General features: G+C 36.3%; 1 protein-coding gene across 1 annotated transcript in view; it reads left to right on the forward strand.

Annotated features, from left to right (window-relative positions):
• Positions 1-12,868, forward strand: part of SEPSECS (Sep (O-phosphoserine) tRNA:Sec (selenocysteine) tRNA synthase) — a 38,475-nt gene extending 25,607 nt beyond the window's left edge. Inside the window, exons 9-11 of the mRNA XM_007168447.2 lie at positions 4,271-4,364; positions 5,815-5,905; positions 7,632-12,868. Of these exons, the coding sequence (XP_007168509.2) occupies positions 4,271-4,364; positions 5,815-5,905; positions 7,632-7,935 (489 nt within the window). The 3' untranslated portion in view covers positions 7,936-12,868. The remainder of the gene's footprint in view (positions 1-4,270; positions 4,365-5,814; positions 5,906-7,631) is intronic.
• Positions 12,869-14,943: the final 2,075 nt, after the last annotated feature.

Here is a 14,943-nt window from a genome sequence, read left to right on the forward strand (position 1 = left end):
AGGCCTGGATATGGGGCTTCAACAGAAGAGTTTGAAAGCAGTGCTTTAGCCTGTGATGCAAGGAGTATGCCTGGACACTGTGGCCTGGCCACAGTCATAGATAGCAGCATCCCTCATTTAGTACTGTTGTCTTCACTTAAGGGCATCTGTGTGTGTGGATACGTACCAACAGTCCGTTGTCCATCCATCCTTCATGTTATCAATGAAATACCAGACTACTTGTTATGTTTCCTTTTTTTTGTATTACCCACCTTATGAGGCATATTGTAATAATATGTGAAGTTCTCTTTTATCTTATCCTGTAATATGAAGCAGTATAAGCATAAGACCTTTTTCTTTAAAATTTAGTGAATTATGCACATCTTTGGGTTCTGGGAAGGGATAAGCTAGATGCTGGGCTTCACAACTGCAAATCAATTTGCAAAAGACTGTACGAAAGATAATGCTTAATATAATTCAACTTCTCTTCCATTAACATCTTGAATTATGGTATAAAGTTTTGTATTTTTATTCTAGAAATGTAGCTGACATTAGCATTCAGGTATACAGTTCAGTTTATCTCTAGTGAAGAGTCTTTTAAAATTAAGTTAAATACAGCACAAGAGACATAGAAAATCGATAATATTTCATTTCTTTTAAGTAAGATCTTTCTGTATACATTTGCTTGGGGTGCTTATAAATTTCTCCCTTTACGGAAGTATTTTATAATAAATGTCAGTTATAGATCTAACTGTAGCAAAAAATAGTGCAGGTTCTGGAATACCTTTGATATATCAGATAAAAACTGCTTAGCTAAGTATTAGTGTAGGAAATAGTGGTACAGTCTCTTAAATGATATTTTTTAAATGTAGTGATATCAGTGGGAGAGCATTTAGGACCTTAATATGAGAAATACTGTAGGATTCAGTACATTGAGCTTTAAGATATTATAAACTGCTTTGCTTATTGGATTACCTATCATAACCCTTTATATGGAGTAGAGATACTAAAAATATTTGCAGATGGATGTGAACTTGACTCACTAATATATTCTTTTTTGTTTAATTACTCCCATACTAGTGATATGTGATTGAGTTAGTATTACGTTCATAGTCTGAAGATTTTTATCCTAATGTTAGCTACAGTTCTAGTGGCATTAGCAAGTCATTGATAGAACTGGTTAGAACTAATTTGTTAAATATTAGAAATTGAACATTGGGAAATTTTGTTTTTTAATAGCCACATATACATTAGTAAATTTAAAAGCACCCTCCAGGGGTGTTACTAAGGAAACATTTCTTTTTTTTTTTTTAGAAATAGCTAAGTACAAATTAAGGACAAATTAACTACTCATCAGGTTCCTTTCACTCTACAAGTGTAACCGCATTGGTGATTACTGTGAGCCATGACTAGATAGAATAATATTCTAAATTGGCCCTCACAATTGAAATAAGTTTTTTTGTTGTTAGGGGAGAGAATGTAAGAGTCTGTAAAAGGCATTTCCTGGCTATCAGATTTGTTTCTGCTTATGAGAGGTTAATGAATTTGAGAGTAAGAGAGAATTAGATGCAGATTAAGACTTTGGTGTATAATATAATGAAGAAGAATCAACAGTTAATATCTAAATTAAAATATGTGACTCCTTTTTTCTTTTTTTATTTATTATTTATTTTTGGCTGTGTTGGGTCTTCGTTTCTGTGCGAGGGCTTTCTCTAGTTGCGGCAAGTGGGGGCCACTCTTCATCGCGGTGCGCGGGCCTCTCACTGTCGTGGCCTCTCTTGTTGTGGAGCACAGGCTCCAGACGCGCAGGCTCAGTAGTTGTGGCTCACGGGCCCAGTTGCTCCACGGCATGTGGGATCTTCCCAGACCAGGGCTCGAACCCGTGTCCCCTGCATTGGCAGGCGGATTCTCAACCACTGTGCCACCAGGGAAGCCCCCTTTTTTCTTTTTTAAACAACACTGAGCATTTATTTTATTTTCTTTTTGGCCTCGCCACGCGGCTTGTGGGATCTTAGATCTCCGACCAGAGATTGAACCCAGGCCTTCGGCAGTGAAAGTACCAAGTCCTAACCACTGGACTGCCAAGGAATTCCCAACACTGAGCATTTAAATTATGACCTAGTTACTTCATAGTAGATGAAAATATATAAATGAAACCTAGGAATTCTACTCTTCATTAACTCTGGTGTGGTACTAAAAGATTATGAATTGTTTCAGTTGCAGGAAAAACTCTCGATTTTTAAATTTCATTTGATTTTCTTATTGTTTCACCTTCTGAAGTGAACATCGATATTACTTTAAGAAGGAGGGGCCAGGAAATCTTTATATGTCTAAGAAAAGATGCCCACTCTTTTTTCTGTTTCTGCAAATGGTGATAACATGCATCCTTAAGTATTTCTATACACTTTTTTTAATGACAAAAGAGAAAGACTTATTACATATAACAGTGTGTTTACTTATAGCTTCATTCGGCATGACAGATGTGGGCGTTAACTTTTTGAATATAAAAAGAATCAGTACATTTTAGTGATCTAAGATTTCATCATTCTGGCATGCTGAGAATTGATCTTATAAAATATCCTAAAAATTTAAGAATGACTATTAGTTAAAGTTTTTTTAGTTCAGAATATAAAATATACTGTGTTGACAAGGATAAAAATGTTTGTGGTCTTAAGGAGACTCATTAATAATTCATAAACCTGGTAAGAATTTTCCTCTTTTTTAAATCTTTACCTAACAAAAGGTGGAGTTAGTCATCTACTACGTACTTTAGACATGAAAAAGCTACTCTGGGTCTCAGTGTGGGATCAGACTCTCCAACCCTCACCTTAGAGAAAACTGAAGCCGCTTATGTGGTCTTTGAAGTTGAAGTATCATTTCCTCATGTCTCCACTTGGGTACTCTGTTGGCCCTTGGCTCTTTGGTGCATCATTAGAGCTTATATGTTTTGACTGTGGCTGGAGGAGGTCAGTGCAAATGGGTTTTGTTCAGCTGCAGACTCACTTGGGCAGATTTTCATTTCAACACTTTTTAAAGTGCTTACTAGGAGAAGAAAATACAATTTTAGGTCAAACAGTTGCCAACTTAATATTTATTTGTAGCTTCATTAAATTCTCACATACATGTGCACATGAGATTTTGTACTTGTAAAATATATGTATTTTTATTTTTTACTACTGGGTATACACTATTTTTCAGAGTAGGATCAAGAAACAATTTTACAGTTTGCTGTAAACTTGTATTTACAGCAAATACAAGTTTTTAGTTGCTGTATTCTTTTAATTGAGTTAAGGGAATTGTTAATTTTAAGTTTATAATATTTAAAGGAAATACATCTTTAAACTGCCTCTTCCTAAGCGTGGCACATACTAAAAGTCTGGCACGTTTTTCTTGGTGTTGGGAAAGCAGTGGTGAAGAAGATAGAAAGTCCCTGCTTTCAAGGAGTTTTTCCATTCTAATAGGTAGTCATAGGCAATATTTACTTAAGCAAATACAAGAGCAATTTCAGACTGTGATAAGTATAGTGAAGGAACCAAAATAGGTAATGGTGTTGGAGGGAGATTGGGAGTTGGGGGTGGGCAGAGTCGGAGAGCTACTTTAATAGGGAAGTAATAAAGAAAGGTCTCCTTACATTGTGACGAAAGGGACCACTCATGGAATCATCTGGGAGAAGAGCTTTCCAAGTCCAGGGGAAGCAGGCACAAAGGTTCTGACATGTTCAGGGATTGGAAAGGAGGCTGACGTGGCTAGCTAGCATGTAGTGAGCGGAGGGAATGACTGTCACTGAGTTGGGTGTGTTGGCTGGGGTGGGTCACGTGGATGAAGAGTTTGGTTTTTTTAACACTTAACAGGAGGAAGTTGTTGGGAGGAACATGATCTGATTCACGTTTTTGAGAGACCACTGTGGCCTCTGTCTGGAGGGGTGGGAAAGTAGGCAGAGAAGTCATTTAGAATCTATTGCTGTGGTCCAGGGGAGAGGTTGATGGCTGCTTGGACTAGAGTGGTAGCCCTGGAGGTTCTGAAAAGAGGAAGGATTTGTGATAGATAATGTGATGGCCCCAGAGCAGGAAATGTGCTGGTTCTTTACCTTTAAACCCTGTGGTTTCTGGTAATTCTGGCAGCTTTAAATCTTTCTATATTGTGGCAAAGGAAAAGAATTGCTCCTAGGGCATATGAATGACTTAATTTACAGCATAGACTGTACACCAATCAGGGTTGTTTTATTAAATCTAACAAGTTGCAAGTGAGTATTTATTTGATTTTCTTTAAATGTAACATTTTGTTGTTGCAGGAAATGTTTTCATATTTGTCCAACCAACTAAAGAAGCTGTCAGAAGCCTACAATGAAAGAGTGTTGCATACACCTCACAATCCCATATCTTTAGGTAATTTTTTTTCTTAAGAAAAAAATAGTACTTCTGAACCATCCCCAGTGGGAAGCTGGTGTTTCTAGAAAGAGTATGAATTCTTTCTGGTTACAGTGATGTTTCTAATTTCATTACAGTGCTAATTTGTAAATTTTAAAAGTTTAGTCACCCTTTATAAATGCTGTAATGTATTTCTAAGATAAAACCTATACGCTGAAGAAAGAATTCAAATCTATGTTAAGTGTTATACTGAATATATGGAAAATAATACTTTTAACTCTTGCTTCTCACCAAAATAACTTGGTCACTGATAAGGATTCTATATAAATATTTTAAAATTTCTACCAGTTAACAAAACACCATAACATTAAAGATATTCTTAAAATTTTTAATGCTATTATTATTTATTTTCTTGAGTATGCCTGTCTTAGAGAAATCTGTGTTTATGATCATTTCATTTTGTCATGTAGTACAAGAGCTACTAAACAGGATAAAAAGAATGTTGACTTTTATGCATTTAACTAACTTTTAAACTTCATGATTACCCCTTTTAATTTGTGAATATATATAGTATAATATGGTTCATATTTCATGTATATCTGAGGAAAGTAAGGAAATAATAATTTGTAATTGAAGCCTTTTTCAGGAATGGGCTTCCTTGGAAAACCTTTCGGCCACTGATAGTAATAAAATCACCCCAATCAGTCCTTTGTTGGTTTATAATCTATGTAGATGTTATAGAAGGTGATATGGTATGATTTGAATCCCAGTTCTGCCATGTACTAGCCTCTAACTTCCTTTTCCCTAAGTAGAGATAATGATCCCTCACATACAAAGTTGTTAAAAATGGTTGAGATTATATTTGTAAAGTATCTAGTATGGTAAGTCATATTATCCATGTCATTGTTCCATTTATATAATTGGAAAATTCACTTTTTGGAAGGGTGATACGGAAATTCTCTTCTGATTCTGAGCATTTTTATGTTAACATATTTTTATCTGATCTGGAAACAAATCCTTACTATAATTTATTAAATGCATTAAAGTGAAATGGTGCCATGTGACAATGCATAAAGAGTGATAGCTCCATGAAATAAGACAGTCACAAAAGGACAAGTGCTGTATGATTCCACCCGTATGAGGTACCTAGAGTACTCAAAATCATAGGCAGAAAGTGTAATGCTGGTTGCCAGGGGGAGGGGAGAATGGGGAATTGTTGTTTAATAGGTATAGAGTGTCAGTTTTATAAGATAAAGTTATGGGGATGGATGGTGGTGATGGTTGTGTAACAAGATTGAATGTATTTAGTACCACTGAACTGTATACCTAAAAATTGGGTAAGATGGTAAATTTTATGTTATATGTTTATTAGCACAATAAAAAAAGTGATGTCTCCGTGATTGTTTGTTTCTTAAGTGGTTTTGTGCTGGTGAACCAAGGCTTACTGGAATACTTTTTTCTTTTTCAGCTATGACACTTAAAACACTAGATAAACACTATGACAAAGCTGTCACTCAGCTTGGCTCCATGCTTTTTACCAGACAGGTTTCTGGAGCCAGGTAAGTATGTTTAAAAGAGGATTGGATTTATTTCTCTTTTCAAAATTAACACTAATAAAGCACCTTTCTTTAACAATAAGTCCCCCAAGTATGTGCTGAACTGCACCTGAGAATTCATCGTGGAGGAAAGGAATGATGAGGTAGAGAATCTGTAAGGCTGTCACACAGTCAGTCACCTGTGGAACGCGAAATAGTCACAGGAAAGATATGAGTTTTGTTTGCTTTAATAGGCATACAAAAACAAAGTTCATTACCCCTCTGTACAAATTTTTGTCTTTATTTTCCTTTGTTAGATAATCTTCAGTGGTGTCACATTATGGTGTTAGAAATAAGTTGTCTTCATTACTAAGTTTAAGTGAAAATGTTTTTAAGGAAAAGTCCATTTCCTAAACTGAAAACGCTATGCAGTTCTTGTCTAAGTACTGCCTTTGAAAAATCTACTTTTTGCTTTTATATGTACATAGCTTAAGATGAATTTCATTTTTCATTTTATGTTTGATGAGGTCAGAGAAAAATGACTTGAAAAGTACCTTGCTCTGAGTACTCTTCTTTACGTGCTTCTGCTAAAGAATTTCTCTCTGACTACCAGAGGTTAGAGATTTCACATCAAAGAACAACTTTTTAAAAGGAAAAAAATCTTAGATTAATTCACCTTTTACCTTGATGAGCTATATCTATATACAGCATAGTTTTGACGCTTCTAAAATGGTTTTCTTGGCCTTGCTTTTTAGTGTTGCCACTATTTGTCTTTATGTTTAGGTTGATCTTAATTAAAAAATCTTAATTAAATCTTAGATCTTAATTAAAAATTTAAAAGTTCTTAAAAAAAAAGTACTGTTAGAAATCTGCTTATATCAAGTATGACAGTGAAATCAAGCTTTAAAAATGCATGTACCATTGCTGAATATTACTGATTGCTGACCATCAACCCACTGTAAGCAGTTATGTAATTTCTGCTGGATCCTGGCTTTAAAACCCTCCATTGCATAACATGATCAGATAGGTGTAATTCTAGTCCATTGATTACTTGAGACGATACACGGCAGTTAATCAAAGGGGTTTGATTTACAAACTTAAATATTCCATTAAAGTGTGTATATGTGAAGTCAGATTCTGGTATTTGATACAAAAACAGAAATAACTTTCTTTTTACCTTTTTATTTATTTTTATTTTTGGCTGTGTTGGGTCTTCGTTTCTGTGCGACGGCTTTCTCTAGTTGCGGTGAGCGGGGACCACTCTTCATCGCGGTGCGCGGGCCTCTCACTGTCGCGGCCTCTTTTGTTGCGGAGCACAAGCTCCAGACGCGCAGGCTCAGTAGTTGTGGCTCACGGGCCCAGTTGCTCCACGGCATGTGGGATCTTCCCAGACCAGGGCTCGAACCCGTGTCCCCTGCATTAACAGGCAGATTCTCAACCACTGCGCCGCCAGGGAAGCCCTCTTTTTACCTTTTTGAAGATGTAAAGGTGTTTTTGATTCCTAGAGCTTGTAGCTCTTTAATAGAAGATAAGTAAATGGTAAGCATCAGGTAGTACTTTCCTATGTGAAGTGCATTGTATAATTTTATTTTAAGGCTGCAGTCTGTTTTCATAGGCTACGATTTATGGCTGTTATTAAACTTCTTACTAAGTAGGTGTAAGGCTTAGTAACACAGCTTTCTTTTGTTTATGGGTGATACTCTGTTAACATCACCAGACATACTAAATTGGTAAATCTTTTCCCTTTCAGGGTTGTGCCTCTTGGGTCTTTGCAGACGGTGAGTGGCTACACTTTCAGAGGCTTTATGTCACATACAAATAATTACCCTTGTGCTTACCTCAATGCCGCATCAGCCATCGGTATGAAGACACAGGATGTGGACTTGTTCATAAAGAGACTTGACAAGTGTTTAAAGACAGTAGGAAAAGAACAAAATAAAGAGAGTGATGTATCTGGAGTTGACAATTATGATAAAACTGAAGATGTGGATATAGAAGAAATGGCTTTAAAAATAGATAATGTACTTCTTGGCACATGCCAGGATTCTTCCTGATGACATGTGAAGGTTTTCTTTGTGATAATTTAAAAAAAGTGATGAGGCTACAGTATAAGCTAGCAGTTCAAAGAGAAGACTTGAGATTTCTGAATTGAGAATTTCATGGAGAATATTTGGTCAAGGAATAGAACATGGTCTGAGCTAGCCATTGACAATTGTTACATGTGTTGTTCTTAGACTGCCTCAATCATTATCCTTAACAGGTTATAATGTGCAATTAGCGTTTTTCTAATTGTTAAATATTTGCCAAATATTATGATTCAGATAATTCTTACTAATATAATGATAGTAAAATTGCACATTACTCTAATTCTCTTTGAAATGTGTAGACTGCTTCCTTCTGACCATTCTCTATCATTCACAAATTACTTACGTTTCTGACCACACAGAATTAAGAAAGATCTCTAATGCTACTAATTAGATGTTTGTTGATGTGTGTAAGTCACAGTATGCCTGTAAAATGGACATTTTCCAGGATAGCAGAGTCAAGGTCAAGGTGTAAGCTTTAATTTTTGCTCAGCAGAAATGGATCTCAACTGGGGATGATTGGCTTCTTATATCTAAGTAACATCTGGAGATTTTTTTGGGTTTTTTGTTTGTTTGTTTGTTTTTTCGGCCATGCCACACAGCTTGTGGGATCTTAGTTCCTCGACCAGGGATTGAACCCTCGCCCTCAGCAGTGAAAGCGTGGAGTCCTAACCATTGGACCACCAGGGAATCTGGGGATCTTTTTTGATTGTCAAACCTAGTAGGATGCTATTGACATCTAGTGAGGGGAGGCCAGGGGTGCTGTTCAACATCCTACAATGGACAAGACAACTTCTCAAAACAAAGATTTATCCAGCCCAAAATGTCAGTAGTGCTGAGGTTGATAAAAACTGCTCTAAAGTAAAAGAACTCCTCAGCAAAGAGAAGTTTTCCATAGCAACTTTAATTATTCAGTAGTACTTCAAAGATGGTAGCTCTATAAATGTTACCAACTACACAGCATATAGATTCTTTTTTTTTTTAACATGTTTATTGGAGTATAATTGCTTTACAGTGTTGTGTTAGTTTCTGCTGTATCACAAAGTGAATCAGCTGTATGTATACATATATCCCCATATCTCCTCCCTCTTGCGTCTCCCTCCCACCCTCCCTATCCCACCCCTCTAGGTGGTCACAAAGCACCAAGCTGATCTCCCTGTGCTATGCAGCTGCTTCCCACTAGCTATCTGTTTTACATATGGTAGTGTATATATGTCAGTGCTACTCTCTCACTTCATCCCAGCTTACCCTTCCCCCTCCCCGTGTCCTCAAGTCCATTCTCTACATTGTGTCTTTATTCCTATCCTGACCCTAGGTTCATCAGAATCATTTTTTTTTTTTAGATTCCATATATATATGTTAGCATACAGTATTTGTTTTTCTCTTTCTGACTTACTTCACTCTGTATGACAGACTCTAGGTCCATCCACCTCACTACAGATAGTTCAATTTCGTTTCCTTTTATGGCTGAGTAATATTCCATTGTATATATGTGCCACATCTTCTTTATCCATTCCTCTCTCAGTGGACACTTAGGTTGCTTCCACAGCATATAGATTCTTAAGTGAAAACTGAGGTTACCATTTCTAAATATGTAATTATAAATTGTTAATATGGCATGTGTGCATTCTTCCATTTGGGAAAGTAAAAACTTTATTCCATTGTTTTGCTTCAAGGAGTCTGTATATTTGGTTGGTTTGTTCAGGTGTTTTGCACAGCTGTCGTCAAGAGTGGTTAACATGGGGATTCTGAACATATTTTTGCTGGGGAGGTGAAAATGATGGAGTATGAAGAACAGGTGTATTCCCTTCTCATTGCCCATATGCTTACTTTCTGAGTCTGAAATTCCAGACTTACTGGCTATAACTATTACGTTTGTTGTTAATTTTAAGAAATAGACTGATGTCTCATAGCCTAAGGAGTTAGTGAAGCCTCTGAATGCATCAAAATGTCAAAGGTGTATTTCTCAAGACTTGCTCTGTGGAGCACTTATTCCTAAGAGAGGCTCATGGATATAAAAGGTTCCACGGACAAGTAAGTTGGGGACTTTGCAAACCTGCCTATTGGCATATTAAAAGTCTCTAAGAATTCCTTCTATTCCAGTTTGAATGTATCCTTATCTAAAGATGGAACCCGTTTTTTTAATTAAATACTTACCGACATCCCATTGAACGTACTTTTGAAAACACTACAGTAGAGAATGCCACGTTGCTTTCTGGATGGTGTTTTTCTCTATTGTTTTGGCATTGTAAACTATGTTAAATGTGAGCTCAGACAGCTGCCACTCCCACGGGTAAGTTAGAATATTTTGGACACTGGCTTGACAACCTTGGAAGTCAGCTGTGTTGAGATAAAGTACTTAATTACAAATATTGTAAAGATTACTTTAAAATTATTGTGTCTTTGGGGTTCAGATATTTGAAGTGGCTGGGTTCTTTAAATAGCTATAATAACTTCTTTCAAAGGAGTAAATCCTGGATTAAAAAATTGTATAATTTTTTTATGTGAATTTGAGACTGAATTGTAGAACTAACAAAGCTGAAGAGTTGCTGTAGACCCTCTCGAATCTGTGAAAGGGAATGAAGTGATGTTGCAGATGTAGATGCTGGCAGTGCAGTGTACCGTCCACGTAAGCCAAGATTGTTTTATAGAACGGGTGATCTATATTGTTTGATCATCATTTAGTTTAAGAAAGGCCAGAGCCGAGAGACCAGCAAATGTTTTCTCATCTGCAGTGTATCAGCAGTTCTTGGGCTTCAGCTGCTGAATAGATAATAATTCTAATTGAAGAAAAATTACATGAACCCACATGTGAATGATAGATATAACATTTCATTCCTGGTGCATAAAAATCAGCTGCAGTTTTTATTATTAGTCCTTTCTTTTCAGAGGTTTTGGAATTCCAGCTCTATTCCTGCTGGTTTCAATTTGACCTGGAGGTTGGAGAAGTCACAAGAATTTTTGAAGGGATGTTGTAGGTTCTGCATATTGAGGCTTTCCTTTGCCACCACCCCAGTGTCCTTTGACTTGCTGTCTCTCATCTCCACATATGAGTATAAAAAAGCATTTACATACAGTTATTTATTTTAACCTGCTAGCAATGATTGGTAAGCCTCATAATTGGCCTCAGTTATTCTCATACTGGGGCAGAGGGGCAACGGATGATATCTTTTCCAGTCAGTGACTAAGATGTCCTTTTCTGTCTTTATGATCCAACTGCCCTTATTAAGACTATCAGGTAGAATTTTGGAGTTTGGTTTTTAAAGTCATTGGGCTGTGGTAGTCTGCCCAGAAAAGAAAATTGAATAACATGAAATATTCTTTAGGTCACCGAACGTATTACTAATTATACACACAGCAGGGAAAGGTATTTTAAATCCAATTCTCAATTTGGCTCTTAAGTTCTCTGCTGACAGATTCTCCCTCTATGTGATACTAGCCTTAGGAACTCTGTGTTCAACTATAAATCTTTTTATTTAGCTTTTTGCATTAGTTGACAAGTTGACCGAATATGAACTATTGAATACAGTTATGTTCAGCCAATAGGCACTTGATATGCAGAATGATAACTTTAAGTTTTTTCTAATGTTTTGCTGTAGCACATACCTCTATTGTGGTTCTGTTTCTCTAACCACTATAATAAGAACTGTAATTGAGGTCTAAGGTACGGAATGTGCTTTTATTTTTAGACTATATGGCTATGATACGTTTTAGTAAAATTAAAATTAAAACAAAGATAATTTTTTTAACCAGCAATGTTACTTTAATATTGAATTAGTAGCTCATCGTGAGTTAAATTCTTGTGTTCTTTCATAGAGGAAAATAGCCAACAATTGACAACGACAAACCCTGATGAGTCTCATTGATAATACACTCAGAGAAATTTTTGTGAATACATCCACATTTGGTGCATATGAAAGTTGGGTTTTCTTTCCCACTGTCTAAGATGTGCTAATTTCTGCCAAGCCCTTAAATGGTTTTGTTATGTTTTGCATTCATGAGGCTGACCTTATTTTGTAACTGAGTTTGCGTACACAGAAGTTTGATCATTTCAGAAGTTTGATACCCTCTGAATAATCTGATAAAAACAATTGAATATGCTGTTAACATATAACATAAAGAAATCCATCGAACAGTTCTTTTCCTTGTCTGTCAAATTGTGTTGATTATTTGTCTCTCGTGGCCGCTCAGTGTACAGGTCTAAGACTTACCCGCTGCTTCCTTTCGTGCCTTCCTTTTTACTTGCATGCTCTTTGTTGGCCATTATGGTAATATACACATGTAAGATGATGAGTTCAAGGCTAATGAATATATCTTTATAATTTTCCACCTAATATTCTACAGTTCAATCTAAGACCTTAAGCAAAATCTGGAAATGTTTATATGGTCTTGTTTTTATCAAGTGGTATCAACTTGAACTTTCAGAGAAATGTGAGGAAAGGCTATGTTCTTCATATTTATACATATAAATGTATAATTGTGGGGGATTTTAGCTATTAGAATTGAAGCTGGTGTCAGCCTGCTAACCTGTATGTTATACTAAAAGAAAAAGATGTTTCCAAAAATATTTTTGGTGTAGACTATGTATAAATAAAACTAAATTGTATAATTTATTACATGAAATAAATTTGTAATAAATCATTGATAGTGCATTATGTTATTTTACCTAATCACTGCTCCAGATACAATTTGAAAGTACAGATAACTAACATTAAATTACTTGCCCATTTTTTGATTCAGTCAACAGTATTGACTTGCCCAAAAATCAGCAAGAAAAGGCATACTTTATAATGAGAATCATGAGTCACGGGGGTGGAGGCTAGATTATTTAAAAAACAAAACAAAACAAAACCCAGCAACCATTTCCCAAAGGATCTATTGACTATAGAAAGTTGGAGGCTTAGAAGTATTGAATCTTTTCTAAAGGAAACACCTTAATTAAAAATAAAATAGGGCTTCCCTGGTGGCGCAGTGGTTAAGAATCCGCCTGCCAATGCAGGGGACACGGGTTCGAGCCCTGGTCCGGGAAGATCCCACATGCCGCAGAGCAACTAAGCTCGTGCACCACAGCTACTGAGCCTGCGCTCTAGAGCCTGTGAGCCACAACTACTGAGCCCAAGTGCCACAACTACTGAAGCCCATGCGCCTAGAGCCCGTGCTCCACAACAAGAGAAGGCACCGCAATGAGAAGCCTGCGCACCGCAATGAAGAGTAGCCCCTGCTCGCCGCAACTAGAGAAAGCCTGCACACAGCAACGAAGACCCAACACAACCAAAAATAAATAAATAAATAAAATAAATTTTAAAAAAATAAATAAATAAAAATAAAATAGTGTCACTTCCTTCTTCAGCAAATTTCATTTTTAAATTGTACTATCTGAATTTTACATGTAGTTCTCATTTGATTTGGAATTAGATCTCTGCGCTGGTACTTATTGACCATGTGAGTTCACATATTTAACCTCTCTGAACCTCAGTCTCATCATATGTGAAATGGGTACAATCCTATAGGATTGAGAGTTAAATGAGATAACAAAGTGATTAACTCAGTGCCTAAAACATAGCGCTTGCCATTAATAACTGCTATGGTGGTCTGCGTAAAGCTATAATGTACCAGTTTGTACTAGATTTAAATTAAATTTCAAAAATTAAAATTTCTTCATTAGTTTTTTAGTAGAATGTTTTTTGAGAGGGAGTCATCAATGAATTTTGTTCATCTCCAGTGGAAATTAAAACAGTATGTACTTGATTTTAGATGACGATCTTTTTTTTTTCTTTTTCCAGAATTTTTCTACTTTTCTTTTTATGAGTTTCTTTTTGTTTTGTGTTTACACCTGAGTATTCTTTTTAAGAAACATATTTAAAGTGCATTAACTATTTTATGTACCTGAAATTTCAGATCACAACCCAGCAAAAATGTACAGAGAAAGTTCATTCATTGTGACTTCCACATCAATTGTATTATCTGACCAAAGTTTTTGGTATAGTCAGCAGACCCGCAAGCATAGCAGTTTATTATATTTAGCCCTATTCTTTTTTTTTTTTTTTTCAAACATCTTTATTGAAGTATAATCGCCTTACAATAGTGTGTTAGCATCTGCTTTATAACAAAGTGAATCAGTTATACATATACAATATGTTCCCATTTCTCTTCCCTCTTGCATCTCCCTCCCTCCCACCCTCCCCATCCCACCCCTCTAGGTGGTCACAAAGCACCGAGCTGATCTCCCTGTGCTATGCGGCTGCTTCCCACTAGCTATCTATTTTACATTTGGTAGTGTATATATGTCCATGACACTCTCTTACCCTGTCACATCTCACCCCACCCCCTCCCCATATCCTCAAGTCCATTCTCTAGTAGGTCTGTGTCTTTATTCCCGTCTTGCCACTAGGTTCTTCATGGCCTTTTTTTTTTTTTCTTTTTTTTCCCCTTAGATTCCATATATATGTGTTAGCATACTGTATTTGTTTTTCTCTTTCTGACTTACTTCACTCTGTATGACAGACTCTAACTCCATCCACCTCATTACAAATACCTCCATTTCATTTCTTTTTATGGCTGAGTAATATTCCATTGTATATATGTGCCACATCTTCTTTATCCATTCATCTGTTGATGGACACTTAGGTTGCTTCCATGTCCTGGCTATTGTAAATAGAGCTGCAATGAACATTTTGGTACATGACTCTTTTTGACCTATGGTTTTCTCAGGGTATATGCCCAGTAGTGGGATTGCTGGGTCGTATGGTAGTTCCATTTGTAGTTTTTTAAGGAACCTCCATACTGTTCTCCATAGTGGCTGTATCAATTTACATTCCCACCAACAGTGCAAGAGTGTTCCCTTTCCTCCACACCCTATTTAGCCCTATTCTTAAATGACTTTATAGTAGAATGACATCGTGGCTCCCAAGTTTACATCTTTAGCAGACCTCTTTCCTGAACTCCACACCTTGGAATTCTCCTTTTTTCCTCTCTTCC

Source organism: Balaenoptera acutorostrata, chromosome 5, assembly GCF_949987535.1.
Source record: "Balaenoptera acutorostrata chromosome 5, mBalAcu1.1, whole genome shotgun sequence".
NCBI classification, from domain to species: domain Eukaryota; kingdom Metazoa; phylum Chordata; class Mammalia; order Artiodactyla; family Balaenopteridae; genus Balaenoptera; species Balaenoptera acutorostrata.